Raw genomic sequence first — 16,762 nt, forward strand, 5'->3', positions numbered from 1 at the left:
TATTTTACTATTGATAGAAGTAGAGTTTTCTTCTGACCGTAATAAATTTAATTAGTTTTATAAAAAAAATATGAGATAAGAAAGTAATATATAAATTGAGAGATAAAGAATCTAATTGAACAGTTAGTTTCTTGTCTCAAAGAGTCATCTAAGCCAATGGCGGAGCTAGGAATTATAATCTATCCCGGCTAAAAAATTTTAACGAAAAATAAAATTATTTATATGCATTAGATATGGACAAATAATTATTAGAAACTAATATGTCATAAAAATTATGATCGCTAATGCATTTTGTAAAGAAAATTTGATTTCATCGTTAAATTTAGCTGTAAAATTTAATATCCGTTGTTTAGCGATGAAATTTAATATTCGTCATTAAGTTTCTTAATATTTTTTTAAAAAAATATTAAGAAAAACATATAATATTATCCCACAAAAATATTTTAGAAACTAATTTTTACAAGACAAATTGAACAACTATAACTTTATCTATTACTTTAACCCAAATCTATACAAACACTCATTGTCTCATTCATCAACTAGATAGGAAAATGATAGATACTAAAAATATAACAAAATATAAATTAGTAAAAGATTTATAGAAGTCTAAATTTGAGTAGAATCACAAAACTTATGGACTAGGACTAGACAAGCACATCAAATAGATAACTAAAATTCTGAGTTGAAATCACATCAAATTCTAGACAAGGTAACTATAAAAGCAAGTTGGTAACTCTGGAGTTAATCCTTGGGTCATTGCGGATAATGATACTATGAGCTGCATCAACAGTAATGACCTCGAAGTATTTGTAGGTCGAATCCTGCAAAACATGAGAGGACAAGTATAAAATGTTAGCAGTATAAAGTTCAATGACATAAAAAAGAAAACTAATCTCGCCTCATTAATTCAAAATATTAGGTGTAGCAAACACAAACAAATAAAAAGTCTTGAAATGTTGAGTGACCAATGAAATATATAGAGTAATGGGACAAACATGAAAATGTATCTAATCAACTAACCACTTGAATTGCGCTCCAGCTGTAGTTTTCAGTTGAAGAACTTTCACACCATCAACTTCTTAAATAAAAATAGAAAAAAATTAATTAGCACATATAACTCACAAAGTAAAAAAATTATTTTATGATCCATATATACATACACATTATCGAAGTTGTGCTCTACGATTCTTCAAAGTATAATATTCATCAATGATAGAATCTGAATCAATACTTGAAGCAAACTCTCTTTCAATGTAGATAATCATAGAATCTGTTAGAAAATCTTCTCCCATTCTATTACGAAGAACTGTTTTAACATGCTTCATAGCTGAAAATGCACGCTCTGTAGTTGCCGTAGAAACGAGCAAAGTTAAAATTAGACGAATCAACTTGTCGATCAAATTATAGTACTGTAATTTTTTTGTTTCAAATAACCCTTGACACAATTCTGAGATAGTGGACATTTTTTGAAAATTTCATGACAAACCACATCGAGCTCAAAATGTTGTAGTTGACATCTCAAATTATGGATTTCATGTTCAGTGAAGTCCTCAGGATAATACTTCTCAGCGAGATTACAAATCTTATCAATGTTGAACCGATTAAAATTATCTTTTGGATCCAAAGCAGAGCTAAGCATAAGAAGTTCTACTGTCTCATCACTGAATCTAGAGTTTAACTCTTCCAATTGAAAATCTATTGCAGCATTAAATATATCATAATGAAAGTGATGCTCAACTGTGATGGCATCCTTATGCTGGCATGAACGACTAGAATGCTTATAACGAGCACTCATCTCTGGTATATCAACATCCAATCTTGTGCAAAATGATTTGACATATGAAAGAAGAATATCAAAACCATCATTTCTCAATGTCAGAAGAAGTGCTTTAGTTGTAGAGACCAAATCCATTGCATTTACGATATCAATAGATTTTTGTTGCAAGGCACGACGAAGTAAATTTGTGATCGCCATAATTTTATGCATCAAATGCAAAATAAAAATAAAATCAAAAGATTTCATCACAATTAAGGAACCACCAGCTTCCCCACGCATCGAAGTAGAGGAACCATCAATGATAATATTTTCAATCACATTAATAGTTGCATTATACTTATCTATTAAGTCGCAAATAGAATCAAAATGGGAGCTCCAACGAGTAGTTCCTACTCGATGCAAAGTACCAATCTGATTAGCTCCTCGTTCAGTCTCGCGTTCACCAGCAACAACAGAACGTGCAATCATTAACTTGAGCAGATTGTAACTCGGCATTGCGTTTGGACGAAGATGTAACAAGATTAACAATAGTCGTCAAATTTGAAAAGAAAAGTCATATAGAGATCTCATTTTCAACAGCTGCAACTAACGCTAGTTGGAGTCGATGGGCAAAACAATGTACATAATATGCATAGGGCCAATCTTTAAGAAATAAAGCTTGCAATCCATTAAAAGCACCACACATGTTACTATAGCACCATCATACCCTTGACCCCCGAATATTGTGTATTTCTAGATTATATCTGGTGAGGACATCACATATTTCTTTCTTAAGTGTTGCAACTATGGTGTCATGAACATGCACAATTTGGAAAAAACGCTCTCGTAAAAAATCATGAGCATAAACAAATCTCAAAATTATAGTCATATGTTCTTTGTTAGATATATCCTTTGCTTCATCCACAAAAATACAAAACCTAGAATCTCCAATTTCAGCACGAATTTTGTTTCTGACTCTATTACCAATAATATGCAAGATTTCTTTTTGAACTTCTGGTGAGGTATATTTTGCATTTCCCGGTGCTTTCTCTAAGATTACATCGCCAATACTAGCATTCCATTTTCCCAAAAGTTTTAGCATCTCAATGAAATTACCATAATTTTGAGAAGCTGAAGATTCATCATGACCTCTTAATCCACATGCTTGCAAACTAAACCAACAGACACTCTCAATTGTTGCCGCAAGTCTTAATCGATTCTTTTGAATCTGTTCAGAAAATTCTCGATTCATAACTTTATCTATATGCCGAGTTACATTCATCACATCAACAACTGATTTTGCAGATTTATTATGCACTGAGTTATAACTTCCCATATGCGACAAAAAGGCACACTTGGCTCCATCATTAATATGTTTCCAAGTTTTAAACCCTTCTATTGTAAATGCAGATTGTTGTGCTTCACTTAATTCAAAAAGATAGCATGGAAAACAAAATGTTGCATCCTTTGAAGGAGAGTACTCTAACCATGGAAATTTTTTAAACCATGTATATTGAAATCGACGATGTTGCTTTCCTGATTCAGACCGTGGGTACTCCTGCAATTTGGGTTGATTATCAGTGGCGGATCTAGGGGGGAGCGGGGGTGTGCTTGAGCACCCCCTTGCTCCTGAAAAATTCCACCAATATGTTGCAATTCAAGGGGCAACGAGAAGGAAGATAAGCTCTAGCTCCCTTCTTTGAGCACCCTCTTCCCTTTTTGTCTGGATCCGCCACTGGGTTGATATGACACCATTTTAATATAAGCTCGTCTAATTTCATCACGATGATTAACAGGATGTCTTCACATGGGAATACGCAATCCAGGATCTCGTTCAAGTGAAGTTTCATCAAACTCAACTCTTTGAGATTTAGAAGGAGGTTCGAACTCTTCGTTAGAAATGGATGTGTATTAGTCTCGATCCTCTCGGAGGATGAAGGATTATCAATTTTGGAAAGAATGATAAAATATTATTTCCCCCTTTTCTCTCTTGATTTGACATTAAAATAACATAGGACAAACACATTTTGACATGATAAAATCTTATAAATTTTAAATAATGATTTCTAACATAATTCTCACTTTCTCTTAAATAGATTCAATATCAACTGCAATAGCTAAAAATTCAAGATTATTTAAAATAAAAAATAATTAAGAAACCAACTGGTTTAATTCTATATAAGAAAAAGATTAATAAAAAGAAATAAAAATATGTTGTCCCTTTATTAAGCATAACCACATATTAAAATTAAAAATAAAGCTTGGTCGTATATCTAGTAAAAGAATCTTTAATTAATTTCAACATTGTATTAAAAACTTTGATTAAGCATTTAATCATACATATTTATGCATTTCATTACTAGTATTTCTTGCCATAGTAGATAATAAATAATTAATAGAATAAAAGTTAAAAAGTGAAACTAAGCAAAAAAATAAAAGCAAACCATTTTGCGTTTGTTGTAACATTTCAAACTAGTTGTTTGATTCGGTTAAACATTGAACTATGATGGATTTAGGAATGCATTTTAATCTTATAATTAGTTTATTGATTAGTCATGCATTTCAATTAGCTGTGATAAAAAAAACTAAGGAATTGGGATCAGCTATCAAAGCAAAATAAAAAATATTTTAATTGAAGATTAAAATATAGATAATAATTATTTGTACTTACAGAAATTATAGAGCAGTAGTAATCATGAAGCAACATCGGAAGAGAAAAGGAGGGGTAAGGATCAGTGGAGCAATTGCAACGTCGTATTTATGCAGACGTGCATCAATCAAGAGAGAGAGAGCAATAAGAATCACGAAGCAAACTAGCAATCACCGGAGAGGAAAAGAGGGATCAGCGGAACTCTAAAGAAATCAGAGTCACGGAGGAGCAATCGTGAGAATCTTAAGAGTAATGAGTCGACGGCAAGAAACGCACAAGGAGGAAAAAAAATAGACGAAGAGTAAAAAGGAATTAGGGATATTAATTACAATTTATTTTTTTTAAGTTTCCTTTTAAATTAATTAAAAAATAAAATGTCATGTAAATAAACTTTTTTAAGTTTCGTTTTAAATTTGTTAAAAAAATAAAATGTTATGGAAATAAATTGGGCGGACAAGACAAGATTGCAAATCTTGTTTTGTCCACCGCCCAATAATCAAGGAATTAGGTTAGAAATTAAACAGGACATGGACTAGGCTGGGTTGGGCATGAGTTACTGGGCTAAAAATTTAATTATACACAAAATAAGAGAAAAATAAAACTTAAATTATATATATATATATATATATATATATATATATAATTAGATAATAAATTGGGACCCGAGCTACAGCCCGGGTCCCTTAGTATGTGCCTCCGCCCTTGATCTAAGCAATCCCTTAGAAAGAAGAAGAGCAGAAGTAAAAGGCTCATGATCTTAAGAAAATAATGAGAGGGTGATAGTATCACAAAACTTCTTATAGATTGGAAATAAAAAAATACATTAAGATCTCTAAATTTTTAGGGATCTAATTCTATATATAGCACACATATATTATCAACCCATAGATAATAATAGATATAGATAATGAGTTCTACACCTACGAGATTTATATCCAATTACTTTAAGTTAGATCATTTAATGAGTTTCGGTATTGTAAGTCTTAAATCGTATGTGAACCCATCTTAAATGATATAAAATCCAACAGCTATAAGATAACTATTACCTGGGATTATAGTTCAGTGGAAGGATGTCAAATTGTCATCTAGGTACGGTTTGATCCTCAAATACAATATATTTGTATGAATTTTTTTCTCTAAATAAGATGTACAGATGTTGAACTTCTAAATCACAACTTGCAGATGTCGGATTACATTTTTTTTTAAGAAAAAAAAATTATCTTTTATATAAAAAATGATAATAAAAGGCGTCATTGTTTTTTTTTACCAATATATTTTTTTTGTCCCTAGATTTTCAATGGCAAGCTGCAAACAGCGGGAAGAGAAAAGCTATTTCCATCTTAAAATTCTCACCCTCTTACAAAACTGTTTTAGAGTGCGATTCAAATTTTTTTTTTTTTTTTTTATAATTTAGGTATTTAATTTTGTATGATCCAATTAATCTTGAGTTGGATGACCTGACCTCATAAATTAGCTATTAAGTAAGTTCGAAAAATAAGGGGTGGATCCTTTAGTCCATAAAGACTGGATCAATTTATGATTCAACCTTTGTATTGGTGGGAGGCAATGACCCCCACCTGTTAACAGGTAGGGGTCATTATCTTCCACCAATACCCTTGTCTCGGTCCAAAAACGGACCAGGACAAGGGGACCAAGGATCCGATCCCAGAAAATAAGTTGAGCCATGGAGAGTTCTCAGCTTCCCCAATACAAGTGAGATTAGAGCTATGGGTCATGGTAATGAAATGTTTATCGGATTCCTATTCTTTCCGATGCAATGGTCGAGTTTAGATCCCAATAATTATGTGTCCTCATGTTTCTTCGTCGATCGGACGGATTAGATCGTATGTCAAGATACAATACACATGATGAGGATATTATATACATCTCAAAGATGTGAACTCACAATGGTCACGGTTCAAAACAAAAATGATCGTGGGGGACGACTGAGGTTATGACCTTTTGCCACCGAAATTAGAACTATGGGAACTAATGGGCCCGCCACCGCACCGAGGTCATGGCAAATTTCGTTCCTTCAGATTCAGAGCAAGCAGGCCTAGGCGCCATTAATACCATCAACGTCAGTCGTCAGCTCTCTTCCAAGCATCTATTTGCTCAGCTGTTATCATCCAAGTCCGAACATTCAATAGAAAAAACAAGAAGAAAAGTCAAAACACGAGCACAGGAAAAACTCAAGCCAGGCAGTCAACGCATCCACTTGCACCTCTGATTCCAGAAATAAGGCATTGACGATGCCACAACTACAAGGAAAAAAATCAGAGCGGAGCAGAGTCGAACGAGCGTGCTTGACTTGTTGACGTCGAGCATAATTGACGGGAAGCAGATCGAAGTCCTCAGCCAAAGTCATTGCCCCAGCCCACACTCTGCACCATCGTCATCATCATTAATTATCCTGCTTCGGCAAGCTTGCTTTAATAGCTAACGGAGGGAGGCCTAGTTCATCGCCTCCTTCGCTCGCAATGGCGAACGGAAAACTGGAGCAAGATTCGTCAGCAGCGGCGTTCGAAGTGGACGACTACCTCGCCTTCGCAGAGCATGAAGTGGCCGAAGTAGAGAAGCACAGTTTAGTCGCGCAGGATTATAGAGATCACAAGATCACGTATTGCCGCAACAGCAACAGCAGCAATTATAAGTAGGTATTATTGTCTTTGCTTGTGTCTGTTTGTTTTAGCTGAATGATCGAGTTTCGATATTGATATGGATGCAGATCGAAGAACGGAAGCAGGTCTTGTAATTTGAAGAGGAGCAGCAGTAGTAGCAGTTCGAGAGTTGCATTTATAACCAAGTCTGAAAAAGAGATACTGGACGATGGGTACAAGTGGAGGAAGTATGGAAAGAAGGCAGTAAAGAGCAGCCCCAACCCAAGGTAATCTCACTTTTCATTTTTGTCTCACGGGTGTACCTTGTACGAGGTGTTGACGTATCAAAATTATATATATTGAAATTTTTTTATTCTTAATATTATAATTTAATTCATAAACCCTAAAAATAAAATCTTATTAGAATAACCAACTTAAAAAAATTATCAAAAAAATAAGGACAAGAAGAGGTGCGCATTGATTAAAAGTTTCCTCACCTCCTTTTCCAAATAAGATTAAAAGTCTCCTAAACATGTCGTTATAGTACTGCACACCTCGTGAGCCCATAATACAATTTTTTTTAAAATTTCTTTATCTTAAAAAATATATCCTAACCTCTACGGCTCTACCCCTGAACTTAGACTAGGTGTACCTTTTTCTAGTACTATCATAACTCGTCCTACAATTTTGATTAGTTCAAATTAAAGTCATTTTGATCAAAAATACTCCAATAGCATTTAACTATTTTTATTTTACTAAGTTAGACTAATTTGACTGAATTAGAGTAGTTTAAACTATGTTCGAGTAATTCTAATCAAAATTATTTCAATTTGCTCAAAATTATTAAGTAATTGATAAAGTTATTTAAAAATTAATTAAAACGATTCAAATATGAATTATTACAACTTTAATTTAGTCTCTAATTTAATTAAAAATTGTCAAATGCTATTAGAGTAGTTTTGATCAAAACTACTCCAAGTTTTGACCAAAATTACAACAACACAACACAACGCAACTTTGATCAAAACAAATAATTTCAACCAAAGCAACTCCATGTCAGAGTAATTTTTATAGAAAGCTATTACGATAACGCTAAAATTTAATAAAAATAAAAATAAAAATAAAAATAAAAATTGGCACGATCAAAATTAGAGGAGTTGATATGAGTTCTGCATCCAATTATAAGTCTCTTTTTTTCCATATATGTGCAGAAATTACTACCGTTGCTTGAGCGAAGGCTGCAATGTGAAGAAGAGAGTGGAGAGGCACCAGGAGGACCCAAGCTTTGTGATAACCACATACGTTGGAGTGCACACCCACCACGCCCCTTTGCCTTCGCTGCTGCTATAATATCTTCATCAAATTCAAATTCAAATTCAAATTCAAAATTCTCATTTACATGTTTACTTGGTAGATCTAGATAACAGTCAGTAATCATGTTTAAGTAAACACACGTAACCGACCATTCTGTTCTGCTCATTCATTTTTGATAGGTGAAAAAATGAATCTTCTTTCGATACAATGTCTAAGGTTTATCTGAAGAACACAACTAGAAAAATGCAATGTATGGTGATCATCTATGATCCCTAACACCACTGTCTATAATTAAGCAGGTTTGTGTAATTGAAGCTTTGTAGAACTGCATTTGCAGGCACTCATTGTCATTGTATCCATAAGTACAACTCTATATTTCTTCCAAGATCATATTTGAAGTCCCGAAAATGTTAATGCAAAAGTAGCGACTGTAGGAAGAGAGAACAGAAACTTCAACTCACTTCGAGTAAGAGTAGTGTTCTTCAGACTTTCCCACTCCTTGCAAACTTCGTCATCTTTGTTAGGATCGACATCGGTAAATTTCCAGATGACAATGTCAAGCTAACTGCCAAAGAACTAGCACAGATAAGGAGAATAACTAAAGCAAGATACTCTTAAACTTTCAGTTCTGATTTTGGCATGATCACAATTACCATTTCTTAACCATACAAAGAAACAATGGGAAGCACTTAACTTAGGTCCGGTGACAACCATATGGCTATTTACGGTAATTTCTTGTGCTTTTTCTTTCTTCTTTGATTGATCCTCCATCTCGAGTTACAACATCTATGCCACAGCATTGGAGAGAAGAGTACAATGAACTGCTGCCACCATAATCCCGTGGCTTGGGGCCAATGGACAAATTTCTCCCAAATCCTGTACCAAGCATATTGTTGATTCACCAAATTATGCTTGGTTTGTCATTTTCTTATGCTATAAGAATTTGCTACATTATCATCGACAACGTTTGGACAATAAAACACACAACAACTTATTAGATACCTAGCTATCATCATGTTTTTTCATGATTCTACCAATGCATTGGCCCCAAGCCACAAGCATGCTGACATTTGAATACTAGCAATGGTTTCACAGATCATGTTCTAAGGATACAAAACTAATTCACATGGTACTGGTTATAAAGCCTTTCAACACACTTATGTGGACGGAACACACTAAGAGCATGAATAAACTTGTCAAACTCAATAACACCAATTTTCTTTTCGTTAAGGAGATCAAAAACCTAGAGAAATCATTGGATGGACAGTACTAAAGAAATGAAAATTGGTTTCGAATTATCAATAAGATGTACTGTGCAGTGTAAGACTACGAGAAAGAATGACCCTCCAATTCGAATGCTAAATTTGGTGCATGAAATCAAAGCAATGCAATGGCTTAATGGTAAAAGCCATCCAACTTGACCCAAGTTTGAAGGAAGGCAAAATCTCAATTCATTACAAGAAGATAATACAGTAAATAAAAAGACAGAAGGAAGAAGCAACGAGTCCCTCGGAACCATTGATGTTTGGTAAAGATTTGAAGGGTAAAGAGTTGAAGCAGTAAAATCCCCTTCTTTCTTGACCGTGAGATGATGCTTCGCCAGGATACCTGCTTGATTGAGGGGCGAAAAGGCGAGAAAGGGAAAGAGAAAGGACGATGGAGGGTAGTGGATATGATAAAACTAATGTTACAAAAAACAAGTAAATACGTCTAATAACGAAGGAAATTAAAGATATTTTTTACAGGAAGCAAGGAATAGAGAAGGAGAGTTCACCTCAAGGAGTTTGAGAATGGTGAGCACGATTTGCAGATTTCAGATGCCTTTTTGGTAACCACACGCCTCTTCGCCTTCTTTACTACTATAATACTTGCACGACATTCATATAAAAAAAATATTATTAGAGATGCTTACATCACTTGGTGGATCTAGTTGAGAATAACTATGTCAAAGGAAACAACTATGATCAAACATGTACTATTATTCATTCTTGAAACAGAAAATGATGCTTCAAAATTCTGTTTTTTCACTACATTGCCTAAGATTTTAGCCAATGAAATACTTTATATATATATATATATATATATATATATATATATTAATTGAAGCGTACATCCCTAGAAATGCAAAAAAGAAGAAATTTGTTCTTTGATCCTTTTGTGCTACCCAAACACAAACAGAAAATGCAAAGCATTTACAGTGTGAGCAACTAGGCTTCCTGTATATCTGAACATTAGTTGAAGTTTTAATTTCGAGGACTAAAATCCTGTAGCAGCATGTATGACCTCTCAAGAGTGAGGCCACCCGTCCCTGTCCATGTGATGATCATCATTTGCATCCTCTTGATAATCGTCATCCTGGATACCAAAATGACAAGATGTTGATCCACCATGGAATTTGATAAGCGTAAGCAATAAAACATTTATATGAGATGAATGATCTACATAGTAAACTGATAGGACGCAGAAATTATTCACTATATGCAAGAGGAAGAGTGTGAAAATTTAAAAGGAATAAGTTTACCAAATGGAGGACAACGATAGCTTAGGTTTATAAGGGTTGAAGGAATATTTGTTGCCCCAACGAGTGACTTCTTGGTCATGGGTGTGTCCTACTCTTTTCTTTTAATGCATGCCTTTAATCCTTAAGCATACAATCAGTTTCTCAGCCTAGTCATGGCATTGAACTACCAAACGGAACACAACAAACTGTAAAATATCTTAAGTTGTTAGTGTATAACAAACTTATCCTTCCTTCTAAACAAAATAGTAATGAAATATGTAGGTAGGTTAGTCATGACAACTGAGAGAACTTGGATGTTGCAATTTCTCAATGAATATTTCAGTTTGTTCCACCCACTATGTCCTGGAAATGAGCAATGAGTTACTACTCTATTACAAGCAAACAATCAGTATTATTCTAAATGTGAAAATAAGACTATTTGACTCTGAAAGCTAAATGAATGCACAAAAGAAGAGTTGAAAGAAGAGATTGCCTGATCGGTATCCATGCTAGTTGGTTGTTCATGGAATTGAACACTTGGAGCATGTTGAAGACTGGAAAGAGTTTCTAGTAACTTCACTTTTGTAGCATCCAAAGACCTGCGTGAATTCTTATTTTCCATATTACTTGGGACAGCATGAATAGTGAACTCTGGGCCAAAATATCCTATATATTCATGATCAGGCATCTCATCATCTAATTCAACTCCCAATGCAACCCCTGTCTGCACAAAAGTTGATACTGAATGTAGTTAGAACTTGAATAAAGACTAAGAAAAACTGAGTTTTAACTTATTGAAGAACATTTGCTATGTTTACTGGAAAAAGAGGAAGAGAGATAAAGAGATTTTAAGGTGCATAAAAAAAATTGGTGTTTTGAAAGGAAATGAAAAAATAAAGACTATTTGAGAACCTCTTCCATTTCTGCAATATTTAGGTGGAGATTTTAACCAATATCAAGATTTAAATCTGGTAGCAGAAGTCATTAAAACAAGAACACCTGAAGTAATGAGCATGACATGCGTAGAATTAAAATGTATGACCTTTTCCTTTCCAAAATCTCAGATTTGCTTGAGTTGGTAACAACAACCTTATAGCTAAGAGCATCAACATCAGAATCATCATCCAAAATCTAAAATTTAGGATAAAAAAACTACTTTATTAAATTTAGATATTTACTTTTCATTATACACTGCATCAGTTTCTCTATAATTTACCGTATATTTATTTTTTTTATTATTTTTTCTGTTTCCTTCATATTTTTTTATTATTAGATGGAGAAGAGAGGATTTTTTTATTATTAAAGGGAGGAGAGAGAAATACTATTTTAATGTTTAGGGAATGAAATTCATTCCCTAAATTTAGAGAACTACTATTCATAAAATGCATATTTAGGGAATGGAAAGGGTAACTGATATAGATGTTTTTTTATATAAAATGTAAAATTTAAGGTAAAAATTTAGTTTAGGATAATTGATGTGGATGCTTACATAATTATCAGATTAGTTGAAATTGACAAATAAGGCAGCACAAGGTGAACCATAAATTCCAATTACAAGATAAGTAAATTCTCACCTCATAGCACCAACAACGAGCGACATTGCGTAAGGTATACCCGCCACCACCAAGCAACAAGAGTGGCACATTAAAAGATCTCATGTATCTTATACAGTCTGAATGACCCTTAATAGAGAGGTTGAAGCAGCCCAATCTATCTCCAGATAAGGAGTCAGCACCACATTGAAGTACTACGGCATCAGGCCTGAAAGCTTCCATAACTTTCTCCATGATAGGTTTGAATACATAATGGTAGCTCTCATCATCAATTCCTTCATCCAAAGGCACATTTATAGCATAATGTTGTCCTTTGCCATATCCAATATCACCTATGTGCCCTGTGCCAGGAAAATAATCACCAAACTTATGGAAAGAAACTGTCATCACTCGATCAGTTAAGTAGAAAGCCTCCTCCACCCCATCTCCATGGTGGATATCAATGTCCACATAGAGAACTCGCTGCAAACATGAAACAAATGAGTGTCATCAAAAGGAGAATTTGTTTAAGCTTCCTAAAAGAGCTTCTTGGTTGTATAATAACAATATGTAAGCCGAATTAGAACATGGATAAGGTTTTTGCCTTTTGGGCCCGAATTGTGGGTATATGTATACACTGATATTGCCCTGTGTTGTTCCAGAGCATCAATATATGAGAAAGAACAACTTCAATCCGATTACAATGATAAATCAGGTGCAGAAAAGCGAAGAAAAAACAGAGCCATGACTTCATTTACTCAACCATCCAACTTAACCCATCATTGAAGGCCGGTAAAATCTTCAGTTGTTACAAGAACAATATTAGAGAAGAAAATAAGTAAAACGACGGCAAGAAGAAGCAACGAATCCCTTCCAATCATTGCCGTTGGCAACTGTGGGATGATGCTTCGCTCGGATATTAACTTCAAAGGGACGGAGAAGGAAGAATGAAAGAGAAACGACAAGGAATTGAGGGGAGGGAAAAGGATGCCATAAATCTATGTTAAAGATCAGCGAATAAATTGGCATACTGGCCAAGGAAAGGATGTCCGAGGGTAAGGCCGTAAGGTAAGGAGCAGAGCAGGAGCACACTCACCTTGTGGACCTCGAGGAGCTTGAGGATGGCGAGGACGATGTCGTTGACATAGCAAAATCCCGAAGCTTCGCTGCGCTTCGCGTGGTGGAGCCCGCCGGACCAATTGATGGCGATGTCGGCGCGGCCGCGGTTGAGTTCCCTGGCGGCGCAAACAGAAGCGCCAGCGTAGGACTGGCAGTAGTCGAAGAGGCCGTAGAATACGGGGCAGTCATCGGACATGTTAAATCGGCGGAGGATGTCAGCGTCGAGGTGCCGATCGGGGGTGGCAGAGCGGAGGAAGGCGATGTAGTCGTCGGAGTGGAAGCGGAGGAGGTCTCGGTTGCTGGCCGGAATGGGGCGAAGGACCCGCATCCGGTGGAGGAGGCCGTATCCCTCAAGGAGGGAGTGGGTCATCCGGACCCGGTGAGGCTTCATCGCGTTCCCCTGCCCGTAGTAGTAATTTCCTATCTCCGGCTCGTAGTAGTAGCACACCCGCCGCTTCCCTGCGTCTGCCATAATTTTCAACGGCACTCGGCGAAGTCAATGTCGCCGGCGAGAGAAAAAGGGCGAAGGAGAGGAAGAGGCGAAGAGCGAAGGAAAGAGAGCAGAAGTGCGAAGCAGATACGCTTCTATTTGTTATTTATATCGGGCAACAAATACTTTTCTCGCTTTAACTTTATTAAATTTCAGTATTATCCTATTTTACCCAACTTTCCTAATTTTAAAAGGGCTAAATAACTTTCAACCCCTGAATTTTCCATCCAAAAATAGTTTGCTCCCCTTTATTTAAAAAATAACATTTAGCCCTCCTATATTTTAGAGAAAAAATAATAATAATAAATGATCAAAATAATCCTTACTTTTATTTAAATGTTAAAATTATGGCTAAATAATTTTAAGCCCCTTTTATTTTCTATCCAAAAGTAGTTTCCCTCCTGTATTGAAAAAATGACACTTAGCCTCCTATGTTTTAAAGAAAAAAATAGTAAATGACCAAAATAACTCTTTTACTATTCTAAATGTTAAAATTATTTTAACTGAAACATCCTTATTCAAGGTAACCTTAGATTTTTAGACAAAAAGAAAAGTAAAAAATAAAAAATCTCACATAATCGTTGAAAGCTTAATCTTAATCAAACCTGATTTATATATAGGTCAAAAATTTCATTTGTTCTTAAAAAAACTCTCACAACATGCACCAGTAAAAATTTTGCAAGAGTTTTTTTAGGAACAAGTGAAATTTTTTACCTATATATCAATCAAGTTTGGTTAAGATTAAGCTTTCAACGATTATATGAGATTTTTTTATTTTTACTTTTCTTTTTGTCTAAAAATCTAAGGTTACCTTGAATAAGGATATTTCAGTTAGAATAATTTTAACATTTAGAATAATAAAGGAGTTATTTTGATCATTTACTATTTTTTTTTTCTTTTTTTTTCTTTAAAATATAGGGAACTAAGTGTCATTTTTTAAATAAGGTGGAAACTATTTTTGGATGAAAAATAAAAGAGGCTTAAAGTTATTTAGCCATAATTTAATATTTAAATAACAAAATAAGGATTATTTTGATCATTTATTATTTTTGTTATCTTTTTTCCTTTAAAATATAGGGGGTTAAATGTCATTTTTTTAAATATAGGAGGTAAATTATTTTTGAAAGAAAAATATAAGAGGATTTAAAGTTATTTAGTCTTTTAAAAATAAGGATTACGTTTTCGTTAGGGATGGCAATTCCACCCGAACCCGATGGAGGATCCGATACCCGACCCGAATGGAGGAGGGTATGGAGGGACTATCAATACCCGATACCCGACCCGAATACCCGATTAGATAATATATATACATATATTAAAGAAAATTTTAATACTTTACATGAACTATGTAATTACAGTAGGGGCGATTGCAAAATTTTTCGGGTGTAATTGCAAAATTTGTTTGCCAAACTCCAATTTGTGCCAAAACATAAAGATAGTTCATGTAAAGTGTTTGGATAGAAAGAAGAAAAATTAAAACTATAGAAGATATCCGATCCTTTAATGGGTATGGGTATACCCATCGGAGATCCTATACCCGATGGGTATGGAGACGGAGAATATAGAATCCGATCCGAACCCGACCCATTGCCATCCCTAGTTTTCGTTATACTCCACCCTTCGGTTTTTTTTACGTTCCGCATTTATGTTTTTTTGTTCGGTCCATTTTAAAATTTACTGTGTTTTCAATTTACAGTGTCCAATTTAAATTTAAGGTCATGTATACACTGAGGAAGTTAGCAATGGTATATTCATTTTAATTTAAAATAATTTAAAATTCTTTAAGTCCCTCCATCAATAAGTTTTTGACTAAAAATTTAATATTTTTTTTAAATTATAGGAATCCTAAAAATTTGTTGATGGTATTAGTTAATAAGGACCATTATCCTAAGTTTTATAATATATTTGTAATAAATTTTTACTTTGTAAATTTAAAATTTATTATTCTTAATTTACATTAAACCAAGGATGCGATTCATGTTTGTTGGAATTAGGAAAGTTAGGTAAGTAAACCTTCCCTCCTACAGTAAAAACGCTGAAATATTTTTATTCTACTAATAAAAATATATCTTTAAAATAAAAATTATGTTTAAAATAAAAATATAATAAATGTACCTTTGATCAATTATATTTAAAATATAATAAATCATAATTAAAATGAATAATAGGGCAATAAATGAATAGTTCGAAAAAGTTCATTTATGCCTGAGCTACGGTGCTATAATAAAATAAGTGTTGTCTCTTTAGATGAATTTAGTGGCTAGCGCATAAAATATTGTCATCATGAGATATGGAGTTCGAATCTCGATAAAATTAAGATAAATACCTTCTTTATATATTAGTCACTATTCTAAAAATTAATAGTCATCTATGATTTATCTCCTCCATATTAACTCTGAGACAGATTGATGAAGATATTAGGAACAAATATATTATTTTTTACCGTCATACTAAAAATGAGTGTTTATATAATATTTTTTATTACAATGATAAATAATTGGATAAGCTCCTTAATCAATACAAATTTAAATTCTCATAATACATTATACTTGTAAAATTAAAAATTACTAGTGAAACTTCTTTTTGCCTTTTTCTTTTGCCTTACTTTTCTTAGGATTTTTTTTCCCATTTGTTTTCATTCCATCTCGTTGACTGTTATATGATTTATTTCCTTCTCTATTTTCTTGCTTATGATTAATGATACAGCGATAAGACGGGACACATCCTACGAGAATAGTTATCACGATAGAGATCAAAATTAAGACGGTCAATATTCAGATAGCATCGATTGATCGATCGAT

The 16,762-nt window shown here is 33.9% G+C and overlaps 3 protein-coding genes across 10 annotated transcripts; 1 reads left to right on the plus strand and 2 right to left on the minus strand.

Annotated features, from left to right (window-relative positions):
* Nucleotides 1–713: 713 nt before the first annotated feature.
* Nucleotides 714–2,272, minus strand: LOC121987098. Its single transcript, XM_042541001.1, has 3 exons — nt 1,861–2,272; nt 1,487–1,797; nt 714–821 (listed from the first exon to the last, which is right to left on the minus strand). The coding sequence occupies exons 1-3, from the start codon at nt 2,270–2,272 to the stop codon at nt 714–716; spliced, it is 831 nt and encodes a 276-aa protein (XP_042396935.1).
* A 4,516-nt stretch (nt 2,273–6,788) lies between these two features.
* On the plus strand, nt 6,789–8,356 carry LOC121987099 (probable WRKY transcription factor 50). The gene is made up of 3 exons (XM_042541002.1): nt 6,789–7,059; nt 7,135–7,293; nt 8,218–8,356. The coding sequence occupies exons 1-3, from the start codon at nt 6,887–6,889 to the stop codon at nt 8,354–8,356; spliced, it is 471 nt and encodes a 156-aa protein (XP_042396936.1). The 5' UTR covers nt 6,789–6,886.
* On the minus strand, nt 8,028–14,035 carry LOC121986191 (histone deacetylase 19-like). 8 transcript variants are annotated; one of them, XM_042540040.1, is made up of 7 exons: nt 13,449–14,035; nt 12,395–12,835; nt 11,314–11,544; nt 10,095–10,675; nt 9,015–9,196; nt 8,782–8,885; nt 8,028–8,347 (listed from the first exon to the last, which is right to left on the minus strand). In XM_042540040.1, exons 1-4 carry the CDS (start codon nt 13,941–13,943, stop codon nt 10,607–10,609), a joined length of 1,236 nt encoding a protein of 411 aa, XP_042395974.1. In that variant the 5' UTR covers nt 13,944–14,035; the 3' UTR covers nt 8,028–8,347; nt 8,782–8,885; nt 9,015–9,196; nt 10,095–10,606. The 8 variants fall into 8 exon arrangements, with proteins under 8 accessions (XP_042395974.1, XP_042395970.1, XP_042395969.1 ...); XM_042540036.1 differs by having other exon boundaries at nt 8,028–8,344; nt 8,782–8,881; nt 9,010–9,196; XM_042540035.1 differs by having other exon boundaries at nt 8,782–8,881; nt 9,010–9,196.
* Between the last annotated feature and the right edge of the window lie 2,727 nt (nt 14,036–16,762).

Source organism: Zingiber officinale, chromosome 5B (genome assembly GCF_018446385.1).
Source record: "Zingiber officinale cultivar Zhangliang chromosome 5B, Zo_v1.1, whole genome shotgun sequence".
Lineage (NCBI taxonomy): Eukaryota > Viridiplantae > Streptophyta > Magnoliopsida > Zingiberales > Zingiberaceae > Zingiber > Zingiber officinale.